Source organism: Taeniopygia guttata, chromosome 5 (genome assembly GCF_048771995.1).
Source record: "Taeniopygia guttata chromosome 5, bTaeGut7.mat, whole genome shotgun sequence".
Lineage (NCBI taxonomy): Eukaryota > Metazoa > Chordata > Aves > Passeriformes > Estrildidae > Taeniopygia > Taeniopygia guttata.
The window spans coordinates 64,649,594-64,675,343 of NC_133030.1; the positions used below are offsets into that span (position 1 = coordinate 64,649,594).

At 55.6% G+C, this 25,750-nt stretch overlaps 1 protein-coding gene across 4 annotated transcripts in view; it reads right to left on the minus strand.

Annotated features, from left to right (window-relative positions):
- Nucleotides 1-900: 900 nt before the first annotated feature.
- LRFN5 (leucine rich repeat and fibronectin type III domain containing 5) overlaps nt 901-25,750 on the minus strand; it is a 39,837-nt gene continuing 14,987 nt past the window's right edge. For 3 of the 4 annotated variants that reach the window (XM_030275330.4, XM_030275329.4, XM_030275331.4), the window contains exons 2-3: nt 9,701-11,108; nt 7,194-8,710 (exon numbers count right to left, since the gene is read on the minus strand). In XM_030275330.4, the coding sequence (XP_030131190.1) occupies nt 7,780-8,710; nt 9,701-11,088 (2,319 nt within the window). In that variant the 5' untranslated portion in view covers nt 11,089-11,108 and the 3' untranslated portion in view covers nt 7,194-7,779. Of the gene's footprint in view, nt 1,322-7,193; nt 8,711-9,700; nt 11,109-25,750 lie in introns of those variants that run through there. The other variant, XM_030275332.4, reaches the window with a different exon arrangement.

A 25,750-nucleotide genomic window follows, 5' to 3' on the forward strand; every position in this document is an offset into this window, starting at 1 on the left:
AGCTGCCCCAGCCGAGGTCCTTCATCAGCACAGCAGGACAGGGCCAGCAGCGGGACCAGCCTCCACTGGAGGGGGAGCAGTGGGACCAGCATCTCCTGGTGACGAGATGCACTTACCAGAGCTGTGATCTGCTCTCCTGAAGTCATGTTAAGGCTGGCTGATTCACTGTGGTTCTGAGAAAGCTCTAATTATATCTGTGAGCCAGATGGAACGCTGACAAGGGAGAAAAGAAAAAAAAAATCCAAAAACCCCTTTGGTCTTGTTAGAGGAGCAAGGCGAGGCTGTGTGGACCAAGGGACTGGGGCACCACGAGAGTCCCAGGCCAGTCCCCAGCTGTCCCCTGACCCCAGGCCGTCCTGTTAGGGCTGACACTGCCCCAGAGCTCCTGGCACACTGTGCTCCACGCTTTACCTGCCATGTAGCACTCCTGGCATACAGTGCTGGAGCAGCTGCAGTGCTGTCACCCCACACAGCCCGGGCTGCCCCCTGGCACAGGCAAGGGGGGCTCTGTGGGAAAGCCCAGGGCTGACCCCAAGGGCAGACGGGGCTCCCTCTGCCCAAAGCCCGTGTCACTGCCCAGCACCAAGGGGCAAAGCCAGGCAGCTCCCTGGTGGCACCTGCCTGACCCAGGCACCAAGGGCTGCAAGCGGGGGCTGCAGCCAGGCACAGCTCAGTGGCCCCACTCAGAGGCACAGGAATCGGCTACCATCACCCCTGCAGTGCCCAGCACGACCTCACACAGCTCAGCTGAGCGCCTGGACCCTGGGCAGCATGGGGTCCCTGTGGGCACAGACCCCTGCAGCATGGGGTCCCTGTGGGCACAGACCCCTGCAGCATGGGGTCTTTCTGGATCAACCAACCTGCCAGGCACAAACCCCTGGATCAACCAACATGCCCATGCCATTGTAGTAAAACATTTATTTGTTCAGGTGATTGAAGCTACCATGTTTACAGCTTGTGAGCTCACCACTGGCGACATGGACCATGACTGGGACTGCAGCTGTTGCCACCAGATTTTTCATCATCATTTTTAGTTATAAAAAACTTGGACACCAGAAAAAACAGGTATTTTAGACTTTAAGTGGCAGATGGGAGATGGGAATCCTGTGAGGAGGGAAGACAGTTTATCGAGGTAGCCGACCTCGACGGCCACATGGCCCCGGCTGCAGCTTCAAGTAAAGGTTTCGGTGGGGTGAGTGCGGTGCCAAACGTCAGTCCTCGGAGACTTGGAACCGTATTGTTTTCTGCCGAGTAACAACATCGGTGGCAGTGTTTTCGGGGAGCGCAGAAGGGCTGGTGTCCTGCAGAGAGGCCCCGGCTTCTGCGCAAAGAGACAGAACAGAGACAGTGAGGGGACAAGGAGCAGCGTCAGCCCTTCCCATGGCCAAGGCCACAGCGATGTGGCACCACTGCAAGAGCCCCAGAGCTGCTGTGGGGCCAGCTCAGGCACAGCACCCACCAGGAGCCTCCAGAGCTGCCGTGGGGCCAGCCCGGGCACAGCACCCACAAAGGGTCCCAGGAGCTGCCATGGGGCCAGCTCAGGCACAGCACCCACCAAGGGTCCCAGGAGCTGCCGTGGGGCCAGCCTGGGCACAGCACCCACCAGGAGCCCCCAGAGCTGCCGTGGGGCCAGCCTGGGCACAGCACCCACCAAGGGTCTCAGGAGCTGCCGTGGGGCCAGCCCGGGCACAGCACCCACCAAGGGTCTCAGGAGCTGCCGTGGGGCCAGCCCGGGCACAGCACCCACCAAGGGTCCCAGGAGCTGCTGTGGGGCCAGCTCAGGCACAGCACCCACCAAGGGTCTCAGGAGCTGCCGTGGGGCCAGCCCGGGCACAGCACCCACCAAGGGTCTCAGGAGCTGCCGTGGGGCCAGCCTGGGCACAGCACCCACCAGGAGCCCCCAGAGCTGCTGTGGGGCCAGCCCGGGCACAGCACCCACCAGGAGCCCCCAGAGCTGCCGTGGGGCCAGCCTGGGCACAGCACCCACCAGGAGCCCCCAGAGCTGCCGTGGGGCCAGCCCGGGCACAGCACCCACCAAGGGTCCCAGGAGCTGCCGTGGGGCCAGCCCGGGCACAGCACCCACCAGGAGCCCCCAGAGCTGCCGTGGGGCCAGCCTGGGCACAGCACCCACCAGGAGCCCCAGAGCTGCCATGGGGCCAGCCTGGGCACAACAGCCACTGCCAGTCCCAGAGCTGCAGCACAGCCAGCTGGGCACTGCACCAAGGCTCCCAGGAGCTGCCACAGAGCCAGCCTGGTCAGGAAGCAACAGCAGCCCCTGCCCTCGGCCCTGGCACCCACTGTCTGGTGCCATGTGCACTGCAGGGGCTGGGGCAGCAGAGCATGTCAGCCAACAGGGGACTGAGTTAGCAGTACTGAGTGTCCCCACCCACGCCTCTGCCACAAGTCTTGTCACCATCAGGGAGTGCACGCACAGCACTACTGCTGCTGCTGCTGCTGCTGCTGCTGCTGCTGCTGCTGCAGGGAAAATCCAAGACAACCCCCAAAACCCCCAGCAGAACCAGCAAAGCTCATTGCTCAGAACCAGAGACTTCTCCATTTTCTAGATTTGCTTCTGCCCTCGCACAGGCCAAGCCTTTGCCCACACTGCCAGGGGCTCACACAGAGCTGGGGACACCGGAGCAGAGCAGCAGGTGGGCACAGACACAGCACTCACCTTCCTGAGGTTTGCGTGCACGAGGAAAGGTCACTGCAATGAGGGTGTGCCATGTGTCACTGTCCTGCCCCCAGCAGGGCATGGGGACAGCCCGTGGGGCAGTAGTTCCACCAACTCGCCTGGTCCCACTGCACCGGCCTGCCCTGGCACCCAGCACAGCCCCACTTACCTGGGGGAGTGCAGATGTGCCACTGCCATGTGCAAATACCAACCAGGCACCACCTCAAACTCATCTTTGGGCTGCTGTGGGTTACAGCCTGTCATCTACAGACTGGCACGAGCCCAGGCTTAGGCCACATGGGGGTCCCTGTGTGCCCACGGTGGGGCTGGGCTCCATCACTGACTGGTTTTCCTCATTCCCACTCCAGGGGGAATTTCCCTGCAGAGGAGATGGCACAGCCTGCACACAGCACTGAGAGCAGCAAGCTGGCAGTGCAGGAGGAAACCAGATCACACCAAGCCAGGCTCACCAGCCCGGGCTCACCTCTCAGATTCCTGACCCAGGCACTTCTAAAGTGCAATTCTTGAAGCGACCTGAGGTGACACAGCACCACAAAAGCTGGAGCTTATTCTGTTCATTTTGATACAAACACAATCCCTGATGTGGGGCCTGCAGCCAGCCATGTGCCACATTTGCTCTTTCCAAGTTTCCTTCCCTTTCTTTGCAGCAGCAGCCATCACACTGGCTCTGTGAATGAATGTCCTGCACTGGAGTGTGCAGCCAGCAAAGCCAGGGCATTCACCTTTTGCTGGGCTGGGTCACTGCTGCTGAGCCAGGCACCGCTGCTGCTCTGCACCTGGCACAGGCCTGTCCCGTGCCTCCGTGACAGCCAGAGCCCCCAGGCACCCTCCAGAGCCCCCAGGTACCTTCCAGAGCCCCCAGGCACCCTCCAGAGCCCCCAGGTACCCTGCAGAGCCCCCAGGCACCCTCCAGAGCCCCCAGGTACCCTCCAGAGCCCCCAGGAACTCTCCAGAGCCCCCAGGCACCCTCCGGAGCCCCCAGGCACCCTCCAGAGCCCCCAGCCCCCCTCCAAAGGCACCCTCCAGAGCCCCCAGGCACCCTCCAGAGCCCCCAGGCACCCTCCAGAGCCCCCAGGTATCCTGCAGAGCCCCCAGGTACCCTCCAGAGCCCCCAGGCACCCTCCAGAGCCCCCAGGCACTCTCCAGAGCCCCCAGTCTCCAGTACCCCCCGAGCTCCAGCGTGGCTGAGGCTCTGCTTGCCCTTGGTTGATGGGAAGAGAAGTGATCCTGGTGGCAGCTGCAGCCCTTATTCCTGGTCTGAAGCCATTCCCAAGGAAGCAGTGTGCCCCTCTCCGTGCTGGGTGCCCACCATGGCTTCGGGCACACTTGCCATGGCACACGAAGGGCCCTACTGCACCTTCTGGAGGGCACACACAGCTGCCCAGGGCTGTCCACCCCCTCAGCTCCATGCCACTCCACTGGCGTGCCCAGCGGGGCTGTCAGGGTCCCCGGGAGGCAGAAACACCCCAGGGCTGCTGGCACCAAGCCTCCAGAGCTCTGCTGCCAGCAGGGCTGAGAGCCGCCGTGCCAGCGCCTCGGCAGGAGCTCTGGGGCAGGTGGCGTGCCCCGGCCAGGCCAGGCCCTTCCCAGCTGGAGCAGCGGGTCCCAGGAGCCGTGTCCCCTGTGCCCTGCACAGGACACACGGCTGTGCCCTGCACAGGACACACGTGCCCTGCAGCTCCTCTCCAAGGCTGCAGAGCCAGTGAGCACAGAGGCAGGGCTGGCAAACGCCTGGGGACACGCTGCAGAAACAGCCACACTGGCAGCAGAGCCAAGCAGCACCAGGGGCCCGTGTGCCCAAGGAACATGGACCAGGTATCCATGTGCCCAAGGAACATGGACCATGGGTCTGTGTGCCCAAGGAACATGGACCAGGTATCCATGTGCCCAAGGAGCAGCACCATGGATCCGTGTGCCCAAGGAGCAGCACCATGGATCCATGTACCCAAGGAGCAGTGCCACAGATCCATCTGCCCAAGGAGCAGCACCACGTCTCCATGTGCCCACGGAGCATGGACCGTGTATCCATGTGCCCAAGGAGCAGCACCACGTCTCCGTGTGCCCACGGCAAGGACATGCCTGGACACGGCAGGAAGGACACGACAGACACAGACACAGACACGGCACAACACCCAGCTCCTGCCAGCACAGCCCAGCAGCCCCAGCAGAGCCCCTCTCCAAGAGGGCCTGGGCACGCCCCTGTGCTCCAGCCACTGCAGGAAGAGCTAAGAACCTCCTGAAGCAGTTTCTCCCCCACCAGTACTTGTGAATGAAGAGCCTCCACGGCCAGAATCTCAGAAAATCTGTACCTGGGCAGCAGCACACAGAGCCCAGCCGCAGACAGGCAATGCCTGAGGGGCAGGGAGGCACCTTGGGCTCATGTCCCTGCAGACCCCTCACCAGCTGGGGGTGATGCTGGTGCCACAGCATATCACACCCCCATTCCATCATCTGTGGTGAGGAGTTATTCCAGCTGGGGGGAAATAACCTGGTGTTATTCTGATCCAGGAGCATCTTAGCACTTTTTCTGGCTCACAGTTGGCAACCTATGGTTTTTGCAGAACAGAAAGGACAGAGAATTTCCTCCTCCATGAGGCTTCCCACACTTTGAATCCAGCCTGAATAAAACAGATGTCCCACTGCACAGTTATTCCAGTGGGAATTGATGATTCCATGCCCAGGGCATTCCCAAGGGATGAATGATCCTGTCAGCCAGGGAGAGAAGCTGGCACGAGAGGCAGCCCCGGCTGCCCAGACCCCCTTTCCTGCACTGTGGGCAGAGAATCAAACCAAACACAGGGCCATATGGTCCCTGTGCACTGCTTGACACAGAGGCACCATGGACAGAACATCAGCTGCAGTGCTTAGAAAATTATTCCTTTGAGTGAAAAATTACAAATATAAAAATAAACTTCCTTAAACCACAAGACACCATTAGTATTTTAACACTTTCACAAAACATCACACAGATTTAGGTCCAGCTTTAGACAACATATAAAAGCATTTTCATTTGATGTTTTTAAAATGCATGATTAAACCCAAGCACTCCACAACCAACCTCTGACACTCTCCCTCTACCCCAGCGTGGGGGAAGGTGCCTCTGCCAGCACAGTCCCTCACTGGGGCTCAGACCTTCACGTTTGACCCACACTGGCCAAAGCCCTTGTCATGAGGCTGCCAGACCCTGGAGAGACCACCCCTGTCCTTGGCAGCATGTTATTTAATAGCTCCTTCTGCTCATGCAGTGCTCATGGATTGCCAGAGCAATCCAAAGAAGGATTTATTGAATTTTTTAAAACTTTTCCAGCAGGAAGCAGGTTTTCTCATTTTGAGGCTTTGTTTCCTACTCGGTCTCTGCATTTCCTGAGGGAAGCAAAAAGGGTTTCTAAAAAAGAAGCAGCCTCTTCCTTTTAGGTCCTTTACACCACCCTGACTGACTTTGTTCTTCCATGACAGGCAATAAAATCACCCAGAGCAACCCAGACTGGCCAAGAGCATCAGCCCCGCGCTGCAGAGCCCCGGGGACAGAGATGGAGTGCCAGGGGCTGTTCCCCACCGTGAGATGTTCCCCCACAACTGGCCTGGGGCAGCTGCTGCTGGAGCCAGGCTGGCCTCAGGCACCTGCCTTAGTTACTGTGCCCCCAGGAACAGGCATACAGGGTATAAAATTTAACTATTCTCTCACTTTTATGGCCACAAAGCCCATTTTGAACCTGTTATTTGGCATCTGAGAATGCACAATGCTCAAATATTCAGAGTTAAGCTGTCTCTAATTTGAATATGATGACCATATGAGTTTAATTAATATTAACTGCAGGCTTCCCTTTACAGTGAGCAGAGCAGCTGCCATCCACACAACAGAATTTGCACCTGCTGTCCCCTGCTGCTGTGGCGTTCTGCCCCCACAGAGTGGCCCAAAATCACTCTATCTCCAAGGCACTGCAATTAAGAGCAGCTTAAAGGTGAAACCATTATCTTCCAGGCCCTTCAATGCTCTCGGGGACTGAAAAGAACTGGACCAAACCATAAAGTTCAGAGGAAATATGCCCCAGGAGTCTAGGACAGCAGGGACCATCAGCACCGCACCAGCCAAGGTGCTGAATGGCCGTGACCCTGCTGCCTGCCCACCTGCCTGCCCACCTGCCTGCCCACCTGCCTGCCCACCTACCTGCCTCCCTGCCACCTCCCTGCCCCACTCCCGGCCCTGCTCAGCTGTGCCCTGCACCCCGAGGCGCCCCAGCCCCGCTCCCTCCCCAGGGCTGCAGGGCAGGGCGCTGCCTGCCCGTGGATCTGGAGCTCTGGCACCGTGGTCAGGCCCTTCCAGGGAGAACCGTGTGGGACCCCACTGCCCTGGCAGTGCCCAGCCCCGGCCAGCCGGACCCGGCACAGGGGAATGAGCTGCACCGCGGTGCTCCGGGGCTGCTCCCAGCCCACGGTGGGAGCTCTGCAGCACCACGGCCCGGCCCGGCTCCGGCAGGGCAGTCACCGCGAGGCTGGCTGGCGTACCGAGTGAATATTTTATTTTACACAACATAACAACACAGCGTTGTTGCTCCTGTACAGCATCTGCCTAAAAACAAAGGCAACACCATTGTCACGGAAAAGAAATATACAGTCTGACCGGTTTAAAAAATATCATTTTACTGATTGATCCAGAAGTGGTTATTTGTTAGCTTGGAGGAAATTTCATTTCCTTTATAAAAGGCTTTTTCTGTGAAAACTCTCTCTTTTGTTTTCTGCTACTGCAGAACCAGGAAGCCAGTCCTAGAGCAGGGAAGGCACTGGTGCTGTTTCGTGCTTTTTTTCGCCCCTTAATCTTTTTTTCCTTTTTTTTTTTTTTTTTTTTTAATCTCTGAATGTTGCCTTCGGTTTTGATATTAAATAAAACCAAATGAAAACAGAATAAAACCCCCGTGTGCACTGGGTGGCTTATACAGAACCCCGCATGAACAAGCCATTAATCAGCGAGACAGCAGTGGACATCCAAATCCAATTCCCTGCGAAAGGGAGTTTCACACAATGTTTGGTGGTTTTAGTTAAAAATTAAAAAAAAAAAAAAAAAAGAAAAAAGAAAAAAAAGCAGGTCACACAGTGCTTTCCAATATCCACTCAGAACTGGAGAAAGTTGCTTTTCCGCTATCGGCCCCGGCGCAGTCAGCCTGGAGCAGCATCCCGTTCATGGACATGCTGCGCTTGGAGCGCAGGCCGCCGGCGCCGGCGCCGCGGGGCTCCAGCAGCTCACCGCCCAGCGAGCGCCGGCGCTTGGCTCGGGCCGCGTCGGCCGGCAGAGTGAGGAACTTACTTGGCTTCGATTGTGCTCTTTTGTACGCGTGGGCTGCAGGGGCCGCCTCAGGGGCCCGGCTGGCCAGCTGCAGGGCCGTGGAGTTATTTCTGTTCGAGTTCTGGGGCTCGCCGCTGCCGCCAGCCTCGCCCTGCGCCTCGCCGCCCGGCTTTGGCCCCGACTTTCGCTTCTGCTTCTGCGAGAGCGGAGCGCTGGAAGTCCAGGCGGGAGGCAAAGCGGAGGTAGTGGTGGCTGAGTCCTGGCTGGAGCCGGTGTCCGGTGACTGCGTCACACCGTCGCTGGCAGCCTTGCAGCACTGGATGCCCTCCTCGTGCCCGAGCGCCTGCTTGGACATGGACTGCGACAGCACCCCGCTGCAGCCCTGGATCTGCGCCCCGTTCGTCTGCGAGTACACGTTGCTGACCTTGGTGGCCTTCTGCTGCCCGTTGTTGTTACACACCTTGTAGCGGATCATGAGGATGATGATGAACACGAGCACGGACGCCACAATGATCCCACCAATGATGATAATCATGGTCCCACCCAGGAACTGGGACTGCATGAAGTGGCAGCGCACATAATCCTGCTCGGTGGTGAACTGCGTGCAGCCCACGACTCTGGTGGCCGTCAGCGAGGTGATCCCGTCATCATAGATGGCCAGGACGCACAGGTCGTACATCGTCCCCGCAGCCAGGTTGTTGACCAGAAAGGTTTTGCTCGTGGGAGGTATCATTCTGGGGGAGAAGGAAACCAGTGTGAATGAACCTGGCGGACACACCGGCACCTTCCCACCCTGTGGGGCAGCCCAGGCCACGCTGGGCACCACCACGGCTTGTCTGTCCCTGTGGGGCTGATCTCCGCTCCCCCAGCAGCTCCTGCCTGGTCTTTGATGTAGCAGCGGTGACTACCAAGGCTCCTGGCATGGCTCGGCATGGCTCGGCATGGCAGAGCCACCCATCAGAACAACCACATCAAAAACACAGAATCACAGGATCACAGAATGGCTTGGGTTGGAAGCAACACTTAAAGACCACCTAGTTCACTCTCCTGCCATGGGCAGGGACACTTTCCACCTGACAAGGGTGCTCCAAGCCCTGTCCAGCCTGGCCTTGGACACTCCCATGGATGGGGCACCCACAACTTCTCTGCAGAAGCTGTGCCAGCATCTCGCTGTCCTCACAGGGAAGAATTTTTTTCAGCTATCTGATCAACTTTTACCCTCTTTCAGTTTAAAGCCAGCACCCCTTGTTCTAGTAATGGATAAAGAAATTCACGGAAGAAATGACCAAGCAAAGCCAGTGCTGAAGGGTGCAACAGCTACACCTGGCAGCACAGAGTGCCCCGGCACTTCCCCAGCATGGGCGTCACCAGAAAGTGCTGTGAGGAACTCACAGACACTGTCCTCCCTGTGCTTCCACAAAGCTGACCACATTAGGAACCATTTAATCCATCTACCTTCACAACCTTTCTCAGATCAGTTCAGAGGATTAGAGGTCCGTTTGGATTATCTAAAAATATCACTGTTATAAGTAATTTTCCCATTTGTGAGCAGAAATGGCAGGAATCCTTCCTGAGGCTCCCACCATGAGCTGCCGGCGCCGGGTTCCGCTTAGCTGGCACGGCACGGCACAGGAACTCCAGCAGAGGGGCTGCCCAGGCCAGGGCCACACGCCAGCACCAAGCACCCAGCACGGTCCCATGTGGGCAGGCTGGGGCTGCCTTACCTGTAAACAAGGGAGTCATCGTAAGTACCATTGTACTGGATTTGAAACATACGTATCCCAGGTATATTCCTCTGAAAATTGAATTTCAGCAGAGCTGTGGAGGACGTCGCTTCCGCGACGACCACCTTCTTATCCTGGCTGACTTTAGTATCCCCGTTGCTACTGCTCGCGTTAGAGCCCGACTTGGTGGATGTGGAGATATCCGAGGAGCCCGGGTCAGGCTCGTGGATGTGGTTTGTGCTGTTCAGCAAGTGGGGGAGTTTGATGATGTGCAGGTCCACCGTCTGCGTGGCCTCCCCCGCTGGGTTGGAAGCAATGCAGGTGAAGGAGCCCGTGTCCTTCACCGTCGTGATAAGGATGTCGAGCGTCCCGTTGTCGTACACCGTGGACCTGGTCGCATTGGAAATCAGTTTGCCCTCAGGTGAAATCCAGTGGATTGCTGGCTCGGGGTCGCCCCGGGCCTTGCAGCGCAGGGCTGCCCGCTGCCCCTCCAGCACCCGCAGCTCGTGGGTGTGCCGGGTGATGAGCGGGGGCTCGCAGAGGAACTCCTCCTCGGGGATCGACCAGAAGTACCGGCCAGACAGCAGCGTCGGAGAGGCACAAGTCTCCAGGTCATCCTCCCTGGAAAGGCGCCTCAGCCACAAAAGCTCACAGTTGCAATGCAAGGGGTTCCCACCAAAGCTCAGCGCAAATGTTGAGGGGCTGATAATTCCTGAGGTTGCCAGCACCTGAGCGCGCTGGAAGAGTGGATCAGGTGGCAGCTTCTGCAGTTTGTTGGATGTGACGTCCAGCCTGGTCATCTTGTGGAGGTGGGAGAAGGTCCCCTTAGGAATATGGTCAATCATGTTGTGGTCAAGACTGAGAGTGTGCAAACTGACCATTTTCTCCACGGCATCCCAAGGGATGGTTTCCAGATTGTTGTAAGACAAATCCAATTCCTCGAGAGCTAAAACATCATCGAAAGCTGTGGAAGAAATTAAAGTCAGCTGATTGTTGTTCAGTATCAAGTGGTGGAGATTGGAGAGCCCACTGAACATGTCATTAGTGATCTTAGTCAATCGGTTGCTGTTCAAATGCAGAGCCCGCAAGTTGCGCAGGTCGGCAAATGCGTGAGGTGTGATAAAACTGATTGTATTCCGGGACAGCGTCAGGTCCACCAGGCTGGTCATGTTGGCAAAGTCTTTCCTTTTAATGTTCGTAACAAAGTTGTCTGCCAGCCGCAGCTCCACGGTCCTCCTGTCAATGTTGGGAGGAACAAACAAGAGCCCTTTCTTGGCACAGAGGGTGGCGAGGTTCGGAGACAAGATCTGACAGACACAGCGCTTGGGGCAGATCTGAGCTCGCACCGCTACGCCAATGAACAGCAGAAACAAAAGCAGTTTTTCCATTGTAGAACAGATTCAAGAGCCTGCAAGGGAGAGCAGACAGCGGTTAGGCTCTGTGAGATAAGACGGACATAATAAAAAAGCCAAAACAGACAATCTGTGGTTAAACCACGGGACTGAAGTTCAGGTAGCAGCGAGTCACACTCCCTGTGTTACCTGGTTCTTCTTCATCCCCCCATCCCGACGCAAGAGTGCCTGCCAGGAGCACAGCTGAGAGTCAGGGATGTTTGCAGATCCATGTATACACCCTGACACTCACACACAAATGACAGAGCGATTGGGAAGCCGCCCCTCGGGCCCCTCCTGCTAGAGCCCACCCTGCTGCCCAGCGCACCCCCACATCCCACCAGAGCCCCTGACCTCCCTGGCTGCTGGCCACAGTGACAAATGTCCAGGTATAGAAAATGAGGAGTGGTTCATGTGTGCTTCACTTGCTAGGCTGAAACTCTCAGCGGCCTTGAAATCGCAGCAGCTCAATGGGTTTACAGCCATCTCCACTGAACATTTAAGCTCTTAATGCTACTTTCAGAATAAACTCAGAAGGAGCTAATTTTATGTCATTCAAACCCTAAAAATGCAAATAAAACAAAGTTAAACAAAAAAAACACCAGAAAACAAAACAAAACAAAACAAAAACCCAAGAAAAGCCCCCACAACAGAGATCTAAATAAAAGCGGATCTTGGGCTAATTTTAGCTGATCACAGCTTTCTGGCTCCCCTGGGAAGCCCAGCGGTTCAAGCAGCTTTGTCGCTGACGCTGCCAGGCCCACTCCTCGTGGCGAGTGGGAGCGGGGCTGGCAGCAGCAGTGCCCACGCAGCTCAGTGAGATCTCCCACCGCCACAGGCTCCACGGCACGGGGCTGGGAGGGCTGGGGATGCTCCTCTGGAACAGCACGGCCCCGCAGAGAAGCACCCTCGTGTCTGAGGGAACCTGTGCCTTTGTGAGCAGCGGTGCTCAGAGGGGCTCAATGCTGCCACTGAAGCACCAGCTCCCTTTGGGACCGGCACAATTATACGTGTTCAGATCACATTACTCAGACCCATTACCACCCCAGAGATGCATTAATGAAGCTCAGCTGAAGTACAGTTTCACAGCTAGCCAGAACCAGAACTCTTGAATTGTCATTGATATTTAAAGACATTTAATGTTAAAATTACAATTACTGCTCCTGTTGTCCAGTCCATCCATAACCCAAATCAAATCTGTGGTGCCATGCAAAAAGAGGCAACAAAATACCAGCCCTAAACCCTGTTTTTCAGCAATCAATGTACTTTTTCCTGATACTTCTGGGGACTGCAACTATTCGGGAATACTCCAACTTTTGAGTTCACACTGGAAAGACAAAAGCCTGCTACTGTGGTCCAGAGAGGAGCCTGCTGCTGTGGGCAGAGCTGGGAGCTGCTCCCATAACCAGTATAACCAGCATAACCAGCACCATTCTTGCTGCCATGACTTGTGGCAGAAAGCAAAGTGCCCTGGCAGTATTGAGGTATGTTCTGTGGACTCACTTTCATGACAGCACTGCAAATCAGGGTGGCCCTGCAGGTGACAAGGACCTGGAGGAGAATGGCAATGCCAAGCAGTGAAGGAAACTGCCTGCAGCAGCCCCCAGCCCCCACTGGTGTCACCCACCAGCCACCTCCCAAAGCAGCACTGCACTTCGAGGCCAGGGACTGTCCCCTGTCCTCTGCAGGCAGGACTTTGCCCCTTTAATGCCCACCTGGGAAGTCCTGCACTGAACGGGCTCAGCGGCTCAGGGCACGTGCAGCACAGCCAGTGGGCTCCTGGACAGACTCGGCTGGGCACAGCACGCTCATTTAAATCTGCTGACTGAAGGCTGCCACTTCAGATTCACAGCTGTGATTAAAGCCACGCGCCTGGATTCAGCCAAGTCCATTGCCAGAGCTACCCAAGACTAACACCAGCTTGAACACAAACCAGCAAGTTCATGAGTTTGGAAAAACCACTCCAAGATGAAACAACTTAAACAACAGCTGGGATGACAAGGTTACCACAAAGTTACCTACCAGCAGAGGTGGGTTTTTAGATGTTGAGAGAGTTTTGCATATTGCCTCTGCCAATACCCCCAGGTCAAATGCCAGCATAAGGCCAGAGCTGGATGCAGCCATCAGTGACCATCAGGCTGAAAGGGCGGCAGAAACGGAGCAAGACCAGCCAGTGGCCAGTGGCCAGCACTGTCCCCATGACTTGGGCTCAGGGACAGGCCCCTCCTGTGTCCCTCTCAGTGACCTGGGCAGGGAGGGGAGTGCACCCACACACATCTGCCAGTGACACTGAGTTAGGAGGAGGGGCTGAGCCCTCAGAGCACAGGGTGCTTACGCAGAGGTCCTGGTGGAGCAGAGTGCTGAGCACCCACCCTGCAGCCCTGACTGCAACGAAGCCCAGTGAGGATTTGGCATCTGGATGCCTCAACTGATGGAAACAGCAAAGCCATGCCTGGATCTACATGAGGAAGCTGGTGCCCCAGGCTGCGCAGGGATGGGGATAGCCCATCCTCCCCAGCCTGGGCATCATCCCTTGCTGCAGAGGTAGCACAAACATTTCACCTCCTTGCTGAAAAAGCACAGAGCATTTCCTCCCAGAGTGCTCGGTGCAGCAGCCTTGTGGCTGTGCCCCACCACTGAGACATTGCAGACAACAACTGCAGGACCTGGTGCCTTAGGAGCACAGCCATCAAAAAACACACCTGCTGAAAGTCAGCCTGGACATGTGTCCCTTCCTCTCCCAGCATACCTCATCCCCCACACAGACAAATTACAGAGCTAGAAGTGCTGACATGGCTTAGAGCTCACTGCAGAGAACAACTTTTTGACTAATGAAAGCAGTGTGTGATTCTCATTACTTGCTTGAAAGATAACAAAACAGGAAGGAAACTGCATTCACACATAAAACAAATGCCAGCTTCCTGGGAAGGTGGGCACTGCTCATTTACTGCTTGGTGCCTGCAATAGGACAAGGGTAGTCAAGCTATTCATGTGACATTTGTGATTCACCAAAAAAGCCTCTCACATATACTACTCTTTACATCCATTCTGTTGCTACATTTGATCATTTTGAGTTATTCATCTGTGTATAAGACCTAAGTTTGAGCTGCTGTGGGCTGCATGGCTTATGGTCACACAGAGTGGGAACTGTGTCTGCAAAGAGCCAGGAACCTGTGAGCCCCAGCACACTGCGGGGGGCTGGGAGCCCCTCCACCCTTCCCCCATCGGCTGGAGGACACTGACTGGAGTCCCCAGGCTGCTGGAGGAAGTCTTCTCTCCCGTTTCTCAGGTATGGAGCAGGCCTGACAGTGGCTGGGCAGGGCCAGGGCTCATGGAGGCAGGGACCCCTCCAGTGCTGCCACCTCTGCCCACCTTCCTCTGGCCACTCTCAGGTGGGATGTCCCCACACAGTGGGTGACACTCCCATGGTCCTTCCCCTGCCAGGTGTTTCCCACAGGTCTTTTGGCCTTCACGCCACCGCCAGCCCAGCTCTGAACACAGACCTCCATTCCATTCCATTCCATTCCATTCCATTCCATTCCATTCCATTCCATTCCATTCCATTCCATTCCATTCCATTCCATCCCTGTTGGAAAGGATGGATAAACATGATTGCCTGGCAGAAGATTCACAATAGTACAGCCAGGATGAAAACAATCCCCCGTACTGGCTGGACAATACCCTCACCTACAGAGGGGTCCAAAAGCCAAATGGACTGTTGGATCTCACCCCCCAGAATGTATGGTTCATCCCACACCTGTAACCCTCCCCTGAAACATCAAGTGCATGTGACCCCATTGGCCCAAGTCCTGTTCCAGCCCACCTTGAAGCCCCCTGAAAAGGGGTCTCCGAGGGGCCAGACGCCCTCTTGGATCTTCCCCTCTCTTGGATCTTCCCCCCTCTTGGATCTTCCCCCCTCTTAATCCCAGCGTTCCCTACACATCCCATCCCATTCCATCCCATCCCATCCCATCCCGTCCCATCCCATCCCATCCCATCCCATCCCATCCCATCCCATCCCATCCCATCCCATCCCATCCCATCCCATCCCATCCCATCCCATCCCATCCCAGCCCACCCCAGGGATGCCAGGCACGCCCTGGCCCCAGCCCTGGCAGCTGCAGAACGGCCATCCCTGCAGACAGGAGGAACCCTGAGCTGGCATGGGGGCAGCCCCACACACAGGCAGGGTGCAGGCACAGCTGGGGCACTCTCCAGCACCACACCTGGCTCTGTGACACCCACCAGGGGACTTCCACTGCTTCCAGAGGAGCCACCCGCTCCTGGGTGACAGCCCAACAGCCCCTGCCTAGTCCTGGGGCACACAGAGCCTCTGGCCAGCACTTCCTAGGGGCAGACTCCCACCACAAACCTCTGACAGCTGCTGGGAACGGCCAGAGTGAGAATGGCACGGCTGTTCCGAGCCCCCACAGCAGTGCCAGGGCGAGCAGCAGGCACAGCCTGGCACCCAGTCAGCAGCCGGCCGTGGGAATAACTACCCACCTGTTCTAGCAGCAGGCAGAGGTCAGCTGAGTGCTAATGAATTTGAAATTCCTGCCTGGAACGGATCCAAGGAACCCAGCACTGAAATGCCACGTAATGTGATGGCTCCTTGTGCCCAGCATACTGCAATGCTGGGGGTTTTGCCTCCTCCTTTTTGGGATATGACATGCAGCATCTCAGCATCTGCCAGTGTGCCCAGCGCTCCAAAGGGTCAGTTACATATTGTGGACCACACAACACATGGGAGCAGCAGAATCCATAAGACAGCCATTAATTAGCAAACAACTTCCACTACATCCAATTCCTGTTTGGATGGCCAGCGTGCACACCAGGAGCTGCTGGAGCCAGCTGCCAGCTCAGAGCCTGGCTCAGACATCATCCGTCACTGCTGAGGTCAGAACAGAGCTACTGACGGCCCTTCCCACCCAGCCAGAAGGATTGGTGGGAAGGAATCCAACCAGGATTCTCAGAGTCTTTGCAAATTGTTTCGTGATGGAGGAAAAAATAGTCTGGACGCTGATGATGTTCATCTGCTGGGGATGGAGGAAGGGAAATCACAGCACCAGCCACCGCAGGCACCCCGCAGCCATGCCAGAATGTGGAATTAAAAGGAGATTCTGGGATCTGCTGGGACCAGTGAAGGGGAGAACAAGGAGCTCCCGTTTCACGAAGGCCAGTGGTTTGTAGAAAGGTTGGCGGGTTTTGCTGAATTGGAAATAAAGTACCTGAGAAAAAATAACAAACATTTGCATCAAAGAAACTCAGCCAGAGGTTTGCTTTGGGGGCTGTGCTAGCCACCCAGTGCTGAGCTGGCCTGGATCACCATCCAGGAACACCAGCCAGGAATACCAGCCAGGAACACCAGGCCACGTTTGACACTGTGAATCCCCGTGGGGAGCCGTGAGACTGGGAAATCCTGTACCCTGGTCCTAGTTAAATGGCTTCAAACAGCATGAACCCTCAGACCTCTGGGAACCTTAGCAGCAGGAGCAAGGGCCCAAAGTGAAGGCCAGGGGCAGCGCTGCCAGCTCACACAGGGGTAATGCCTCTCCTGACGTAATGTATGTTCCTTCCTCAAAAGCTCAGTTTCTAGATTTTTGCTGGGTTTCCCATTTTCTACACCACAAACAGCTTCAGCACTTGCCTTTGCAATACACAGCTCAAAAACATGCCCATAAAGTTCAGAAATCAAGGAGAAAAATAGACTGTCCTTTTTTTAAAGCACTTGATTTTAGAATTGCTCCACATTGTCTGCAGCAGACAACACTAACAATGCCCAGTGCTCAGAAAGGTAAAGAACCCACGGGGTTCCTGCAGCTGTGCACATGTCACAGCTGGAGTGTTTCCTGCAGAAGCAGGGACACGGGCACATTCTAGGCATTGTCCCTTCACTTCTGCTGACACGGCACCCCGTGTCCTGCATTTTCACAAGGATGCTGGAGCCCTGCCAGGGGGCACGGGACAGGTCGGGAGGGCTGCACCCAGGGCAGTGCCCAGCACCAGCCTGGCCCTGGCACCTCCAGCACTGCCTGCTGCTGCCTGGCAGCAGCTCCCCTGGGACAGCACAGCCAGGGCAGCAGGGACATGGCATTCCCAGGGATTTCCTTCCTTTCCCTTCTCATTCTGCTCCCTGGCACGGCCCACACGAGTCCCAGCGAGCTGCTCTGGGCACCAGCGCTCCCAGCACTGCCTGCCCGCACTGACAGCAGCAGACAAGGTGGTGCACGCTCCCAGCACGCTCCCAGTGCGCCTCCTGCACGCCTGCAACACTGCTGCTGCACACCTGCAGCTGGCACAGCCCCGGCCCCACGGGCAGCGGGGAGAGCCCCGCACACGGCGGTGCTGAGCGCGCCCGCGCGCCCCGGAGCAGAGCCCGAGCAGGGCACAGGGTCACCCACCACGAGCCTTCGGAGCAGGCAGCTTATCACGGCTGCCATGGCACAGACAAGGGCCCAGAGTGATCCGGGGATGAGTCAGGCGGCACAGTAGAGCACGACTGCAGCTCGGTGAGGTATTAATAGCTGTGCCGTGAGAAAGCACCGGAGGATGCCACGGCCGGGGCTGGGGCACCTCCTGCTGCTCCGGGCACGGGGAGAGGGCACTGACCAGGCACTGACCCAGGCATTGAACCGGGCACTGAACCAGGCACCAAACCAGGCAGTGAACCAGGCACTGACCCAGGCACCGAACCAGGCACTGAACCGGGCACTGACCCAGGCACCGAACCAGGCACTGAACCGGGCACCGAACCGGGCACTGAACCAGGCACTGACCCAGGCACTGAACCAGGCACTGAACCTGGCATTGACCCAGGCACCGAACCAGGCACCAAACCAGGCACTGAACCAGGCAGTGAACCGGGCACCAAACCAGGCACCAAACCAGGCACTGACCCAGGCACTGACCCAGGCACCGAACCAGGCACTGAACCGGGCACCGAACCAGGCACTGAACCAGGCACTGAACCAGGCACCGAACCAGGCACTGAACCAGGCACTGAACCGGGCACTGAACCAGGCACCGAACCGGGCACTGACCCAGGCACCAAACCAGGCACTGAACCAGGCACCGAACCGGGCACTGAACCAGGCACCGAACCAGGCACTGAACCGGGCACCAAACCAGGCACTGACCCAGGCACTGAACCGGGCACTGACCCAGGCACCAAACCAGGCACTGACCCAGGCAGTGAACCAGGCACTGACCCAGGCACAGAACCCTTGACAAAAGCACACGTGGACAGATCTGCCCCTCACACTGTCCTATTTCTGAGGACAGCTCTGCACCCCCCGCCACTGCCACACCCGGCAAGCTGTTTAAGCTGTGTAGAGACCCGGAGCTTTGCAGGCACAGCCAGGAGCCCGCCAGGGCATCCTCCTGCTCCTTGGGGCAGAAGGTCTCAGCAGTGCCTCTCCCAGCCCAGCAGCAGTGAACACCAGCTTCCCAAGGCTCCTGTACAAGCAGCACATACCGCTGGCACCATCTGTCACCACTCATGACTGTCCTTGTGCCCTGATGACCTCCAGCACCCAGGGCTGCTGCTCCACGTACCAGCCAGCCAGGCTTGGACACCACAGGTACAGACAGATGGACTCTGCACACTGTCCCTGCACACTGCCCCTGCACACTGTCCCTGCACACTGTCCCTGCACACTGTCCCTGCACACTCTCACCTGCACACTGTCCCTGCACACACTCACCTGCACAGCGTCACCTGCACACTGCCCCTGCACACTGTCCCTGCACACAGTCACCTGCACACTGCCCTTGCACACACTCACCTGCACACTGTCCCTGCACACTCTCACCTGCACACTGCCCCTGCACACACTCACCTGCACACTCTCACCTACACACATTCACCTGCACACTCTCACCTGCACACTCTCACCTGCACACTGTCCCTGCACACTCTCACCTGCACATTATCCCTGCAGCCCCTCCTGCCCAAGCACCCCGACAGCAGCACTCCACATGCTGCCAAGCCTTACAAGGAGGAAATCTGGGATTCTCACCTTATTGTCAAATACCCCCTGGTGCCTGGCAGGTGCCAGCTGCCAGGGCTGCCATGGAAGGCACCACCAGGAGGGTAGGAAGGGCAGCAGGTTCAGCACAGCCAGACCATGCCCTTGCCGCATCCTGTCTGTGCCCTTACACCTTCCCAGAGCAGTGACCAGTGCTCGAGGCCTCGGCACCGTGAGGCTGAGTGGTCCTGAGCTCTCCAGCCTGTTCGGTCCCTCGGATGCCATCCCTTCCCTCCAGCTGTTGACCACACCACACAGCTGCATGTGGTTGGCAGAGGTGCTGAGGGGAGCAGGGGGGGGAAAAGGAGAAATGGCAAGCAGACAGGCCCCAGGACATACAGGTGGATACACACAGGTGGATACACAACCTGCCCAACTCTCCATCCCTGCCACCACCCTACAGCAGTACAGGATACCCAGCACTGGCCATACCTAACTTATTGCTGTGGTAAATATGTAATAATGGAAAAATGAGGTAACTGATGCCTCATTCCCAGAAATGTTCAAGGCGAGACTTGTACCTGGCGTGCAGGACTTGGAGCAACCTGGTCTAGTGGAAAGTGTCCTTGCCCATGCCAGAGGCATGGAACAAGATGGACTTTGAGGGCCCCTTCCCAACCAAACCATTCTGGGATTCTATGAGTCTATGAATAAAATTATTCTTAAGGTTTCCTTTGCCCACAAGTGCCACCATTTTTAAAGCACCAACACTCTCATTCCCCAGCGGGCACTGGAGAGGGATGAGGGTGAAGGGAGAGCCAGGTACTGGTCAAACCCAACATGCCCACCAAACACACAGATTAACTGGGGAAAATCAGAAGCAGAGGAACCAGCACTGTGAAGGGTGACACTGTCAGCACAGAGCACAGAAAACGAGGGATTAACCATAAGCAGATTTCCAAGCCTGAACAGTCCGCAGGTCTTATCAAGCACTGTAAAAATAACTTATTTCTTCCATGGCCTTGCTTCTGCACAGCCCACCAAATTAAATGAAAAGTAAACTAACAGTGATTTACTCCAGATGGACATTTATTATCTGTGTAATAATACCTTGCAATTGTCACAGCATTAACCGAGGCCAATTCTTTTCTTAGTCACTGTACTCTTACATAAACATATAGTAAATTAAACAATCTAAAGCCAGGCATTTATTAGGGTTGTCTCTACACTTGCCTGAACATCACTTGAGTATGTGAGTCATAAAACAAGCTGGATTTTGAGTTCTAGAGTTTAATTTAATGTCAAGGAGTACTGGGTACAAACCGTAGATCGCTCTCATGGAAGAACACTATTTAGTACTTAGGTCTGGTTTGTTAACTGGTAAATCAAACAGATGTGGCCAAATTAGCTACTGAGATGATCTAAGATGTGCCATGTCTGCAGCAGCCCTGACACTTCAAAGGCAAAGCCAGGGAATCTCAAGGAGATAAAACATTTCCATCACAATAACGGGTGACACGCGCCGGCAGGATACATGTAATAAAGGAAGGACAACAAGAGATGAAATGGAAATTTGTTTTGCAGAAGCCAAGAATAGAACATGATTTATATGCACTTATTTTAATTTATTTCAGGCTGAATGTAATTTATCTAAAGTCATCAAAAATTAATAGGCCATACAGAAAGTAGTAGTAATAAATCCAAACTTGGGGCACACAGCAAGCACATCTCTTTTCAATTGCTATTAGCACTTCACTATCTAATTAATCCACTGTGTTATCTCGTCTGGAAAGCCAGGCAATCCAGCCTGGCAGGACAGGCCCTGGCTGTGTGGCCCCTGGCAAGCTGTGAAACATCAAGAAAACCGAGTCCAAAGCTGAGACCAGCCCAGAGAGGGAGCCCAGCAGAACCCAAACTTTTGGGCACCCCAAAGCTGCTGCTGCTGCAGCCCCTCAGTGTCCCACAGCACAGTGCCACAGCCAGAGCACCCTGTGTCCCCAGCAGTGAGCCTCCCAAGGGTGACCATAGCACCCTGTGTCCCAGCAGGGATGACCAGAGCACCCTGTGTTCCAGCAGGGAGCTCCCAGGGGTGACCAGAGCACCCTGTGTCCCAGCAGGGGTGACCAGAGCACCCTGTGTCCCCAGCAGGGGTGACCAGAGCACGCTGTGTCCCAGCAGGGGTGACCAGAGCACCCTGTGTCCCAGCAGGGGTGACCAGAGCATGCTGTGTCCCAGCAGGGGTGACCAGAGCACCCTGTGTCCCAGCAGGGAGCCCCACACGGGGTGACATGAGGTGACACTGCCCCAGCAGGTGAGCCTCCAGCTCACCTGGCAGTCCCTCCAGCCGCCACAGCAACTCAGGGCAGAGTCTGCCCACAGAGCCAGCCTGAACAGCTGCTCAACACGGGCACGGAGCTCACTGACCACACAGCTGCAGCAGGAACCCCACAGACCTTAGTCCCTATTTAGATCCAAAGGAAATCAATGGGCACACCAAAAGGAATATTTTCCTTTACCAAGAATGACAGTTTAAGTGAAATACTGGGACTCATATTTTTCAAAACTTCAGATACATCTGTCAGGGTTGGGCAATTTCGCCTAAAAGGGAAACTTTCAATGTGCCATAAGGGAGAAACTATTTTTGCAATCTTCCCTTTGGCTCAAAATCTGCTGCTGGGATTTTTCAGGAGGCAGCACTCCACACGCTCGAAAAAACTGACGGCTCTAAAATACATATTTATGGTTTCCTGATATAGGGAATAAGAACAGAAGAAAGTAATGATAAGCTGCAGGAAATGCTACAGAGCCTGGCAGCAGGACAGACAGCAAACTGGGATCAGCGCAGAGTCGGGGGAGGACAGGAGTAAAGGAAGGTGGCAGTGAAGCCCAGACACTGCCCCAGGGATCCTGGCCAAGGACAGGACTGCTCGTCTGCTGGCTCAGCAGCCAGCACTGCACCTTCACACAGTCACATCCAGCTGGCACCGCCCAGCCTGGGGACACCAGAGGGGCAGAGGCTGTGGCACTGCCATGGAACCAGTGCCCAGGATCAGTGTCTGTCACACAGCCTCTGAGGGCAGCAGCCACACCACTGCCAGCCACCAAAGGTGCCTGGACAGGCTGGGAGAGAGGCTGAGCACGGCCGTGCTGTCCCAGCAACACAGCCAACAGCAGCAAGAGGGACAGGAGATCTCACTGCCTCATTGTCCAGGTCTGCAGGAAGAGCCTGTGGTGGAAACAATGCAGGAGAGGAGTGGAATGAGAGCAGAGCCAGTGTGAGAGGGATCCAGCCCAGGAGGAGCGGATGGTACAATTCCCCCTAGACCAAATCATATTTAATTTTTCTATCAATTTTCATTAGCCTTTTCCCATGCCTCTGGTTCATCTTCAGCATTTCAGGATTTGTTAAAAATAAACCATTACTGTCTCAGGGAGCTCCTCGGCCAATTATTTTAATACTCCTGGGTACCAGTTATCCAGTTCTGCCACTTTTAAACTGCCTTACTTAAACTGTCACTTTTTAACCTTTTTCTTAGCTCCTGTAGCAGCAGAAAACAGCAGCCATGAGTTTGCATTTCATTATTCCTTTGCAAATGGTGAACAGAAATAATCACAGAAAACTTCTGTATTACCCCAATGTATTTCCCGCTTTGCCTTGTGAGGTCCAGCCCTGTAACAGGCTTATGTTTGTATCTCAGGTGTACTCCTCCTCCTGCACCTGGTACCTGACCCAAGGATACTGAACATGTTGATTAGAAAACTTTCCACAATCTCAGAAGACAGATAAGAAAAAAAGAAAAAATACCCTCAGTGTGTAGACACATTTTTGGGCAGTGGAGCAAAGAATTAAACCCCTTGGGCATAGGAAGAATTTCTCCATGGAGGGTTGTCAGTCACTGAAAGGGGGGCCCAGGGAGGTTGGGAGTGCCCGTCCCTGGAGGTGTCCCAGGAATTCCTGGAGGTGGCACTGAGAGCTCTGGGCTGGGGACAGGGTGGGGATTAAAGCTGGGACTGCAGGCTCCCGGAAAGCTCTCGCAGCCCTGTGGCTGTGCAGTTCAGGGGTCTGGCAGGAATGTGGCAATGTGGGAATGCGGCAATGTGGGCTGTGAGAGGCTGGTGGAAGGGCAGCTGCAGCAGAAACTCGGCCCCTGCAGCCCCCTGCAGCCCTCAGCCCAGCGCTGCTGGCTCCTGGCTCCTGGCTCCTGGCAGGTGCTTCCTACCACAGCTTTAAACAAGTTGCCACTAGGCAACTAATGAGCCAGTGCCTCATTATTTGATCTGTTAATTAGCCACTTCTCCATCCCCTGTCACCTCACATTAATAAGCCCTGCTGTAAGGGCCACTAGGGCAATGGCAGCACTGGTGTTTGCTGGTTGTTAGGATGGAAGCTCTGGCCAGAAAGCACAGCTCAGAGCTGAGTGGAGCTACTCCCATTAATGAGCCACAGCTCCTGAACTTGCAGACCATGGAGTAGTGTAGGACAGCACCACTGACACCAGGACTGTTTGTGACCTCACCTACATCAGAACGACAGCTCTTGAAAAGTTTGTGAACATGATGACCAGAGATGGTGTGAACTGCTCAGGCAAGGGCTGGCAGAGTGGCACTGTGTCCCATCTTCTGCTTCCAAAAGACGCATCAAACATCTTGTAGGACAGAAAAAGTAATGTAAGCAAGTAAAACAGGCTTCCCTTCAGCTGGACAAGACCAAAACCACCTTACACAGATTTCTGGAAAAAGAAAAGACAGCCACTTCCAAAACTTCTAGCCCAGAGAAATGATTCTGAAAGGTAATTTTCCTCCTCTACATCTCAGAGCATGAAGCAGATACCATCAGATCTGCCACATGCAACCCCATCAGTTTGCAGGATTTATCTCCTTTGTCTGTGCCAGAAAATTTAATGGGTCTCTTGGTCCTAATGTTCTTCACTCAGCAAAGAGTCTGAGCGTTTCAGATAAGAGACATACTTAAGGTTTTGGCAAAGAAATTTAGATTTTAATTGCTGCTTCAAAATTTGATCAATGGCACTGCTATGGCAAGACTTCCACAGAACTCCAGAAACAAATGCCAACAGACCGCCAAGCACACCCCAAATCCAGCTGTACAGCTGAGGCTGATCCTGCCCCGAGGCCACACCAATGCCTCCCAAGGGCTGCACACCTGCAGCCACCCTGCCCACACACAGTCCAGCTGTAGGCCAGCTGTGCAGGAGCTGCTGAGGAGCACGCCAGGCTCTGCCCATCGCGCTACATGCCTGCAACCCTGCTGTGGGAGCCTCACATTCCGGCCATGGCCTGGAGAAGGCAGAGATCCTGGGAGATCCTGAGGACCTTTTCCCACATCGACACACCCAAACCACGTCTCCATGGCTCGCAGGGGCAGCGCTGTGCTCTGAGCCAACTCCAGAGGCAGCTCCTGAGTCCCACCAGGAGCAAGCAGCACTGTCTGGGACTGCACAGCGCTGGCTGGGACTGCACAGCACTGTCTGGGACTGCACAGTACTGGCTGAGACTGCACAGTACCCTGCAGTGTGCCCATGTGCAACACCAGAATCCTTCACCCTTCAGAAAGAGGGAACTCGGCATCAGATTTCACCCCTGGGCACTGCCAGCTCTGCCTCCTGGAGCCCTTGCAGCTCTGGAATTCAGCTTGGAATGGAGCTGGCAGGGTCAGCACCTGCACCCCCTGCCCCACCCATGGCAAGGCAGCAGCGGGAGCCCTGCTCTGGAGCTTCAGTGGCACAGAGCACAGCACTGGCACAGCGCACAGCACACAGCACACAGGATCAGCACACAGCTCCAGAGCACAGCACTGGCACAGCACACAGCACACAGGATCAGCACACAGCTCTGGCACACAGCACACAGGATCAGCACACAGCACACAGCTCTGGCACACAGTGCACAGGATCAGCACACAGGATCAGCACACAGCACACAGGATCAGCACACAGCACACAGCTCTGGCATACAGTGCACAGGATCAGCACACAGCTCCTGCACACAGAATCAGCGCTCAGAACTGCCACAGCTCTGGCACACAGCATCTCCTCACACCCAGCGCTCCCAGCCACGAGGAGATGGAGCCCACATGGTGCCACACTTGGACATGCACAGACACACTTCAGCTCATGCTGAGCACAGCACAGCCGCTCTCCTCTTCTCCTCCCTGTGTGAACAGCGGGATTTTCAAAGGCAAGCAAAGTCCAGGTGGATCTCAAGTGGCACCACAGCCGGACCCCCCCACTCAGCCCCCACACCTGCTCCCCTACCTGGGGTGCCAGCGCTGTGCCAGCAGCCAGGCCAGGGACTGTCATAGGGATTTTGGGCATGTTTTACACTTATTTATTTCCCTTTTAATACATTTTGGCATAATTGTCTCTTATCTTAATTAATATCAGGAAAATTACACAGTTTCCCTCTCACAAGAGGAGGCAGAGCAGCACTGTGCAGGGAAATGCTTATAGAAACAAAACAAGGAAGCTCAAACTCTTACCTCAAGTAAATCAGCATGACTTTACTGCAGCTAATTGAGTTATCTTCAAATTATGCCCAGAAATCAAAGCAGAGAGAGAGAGAGACACTTTGCCCTCCACACAATGTCCTCTTTAAAAATAAATCACTGCTCCTCATTGTGGGGAGTTTTGAGTAAGTTAGAGACAGGACCTCTGAGCTGGTTTTGATGATGTGGT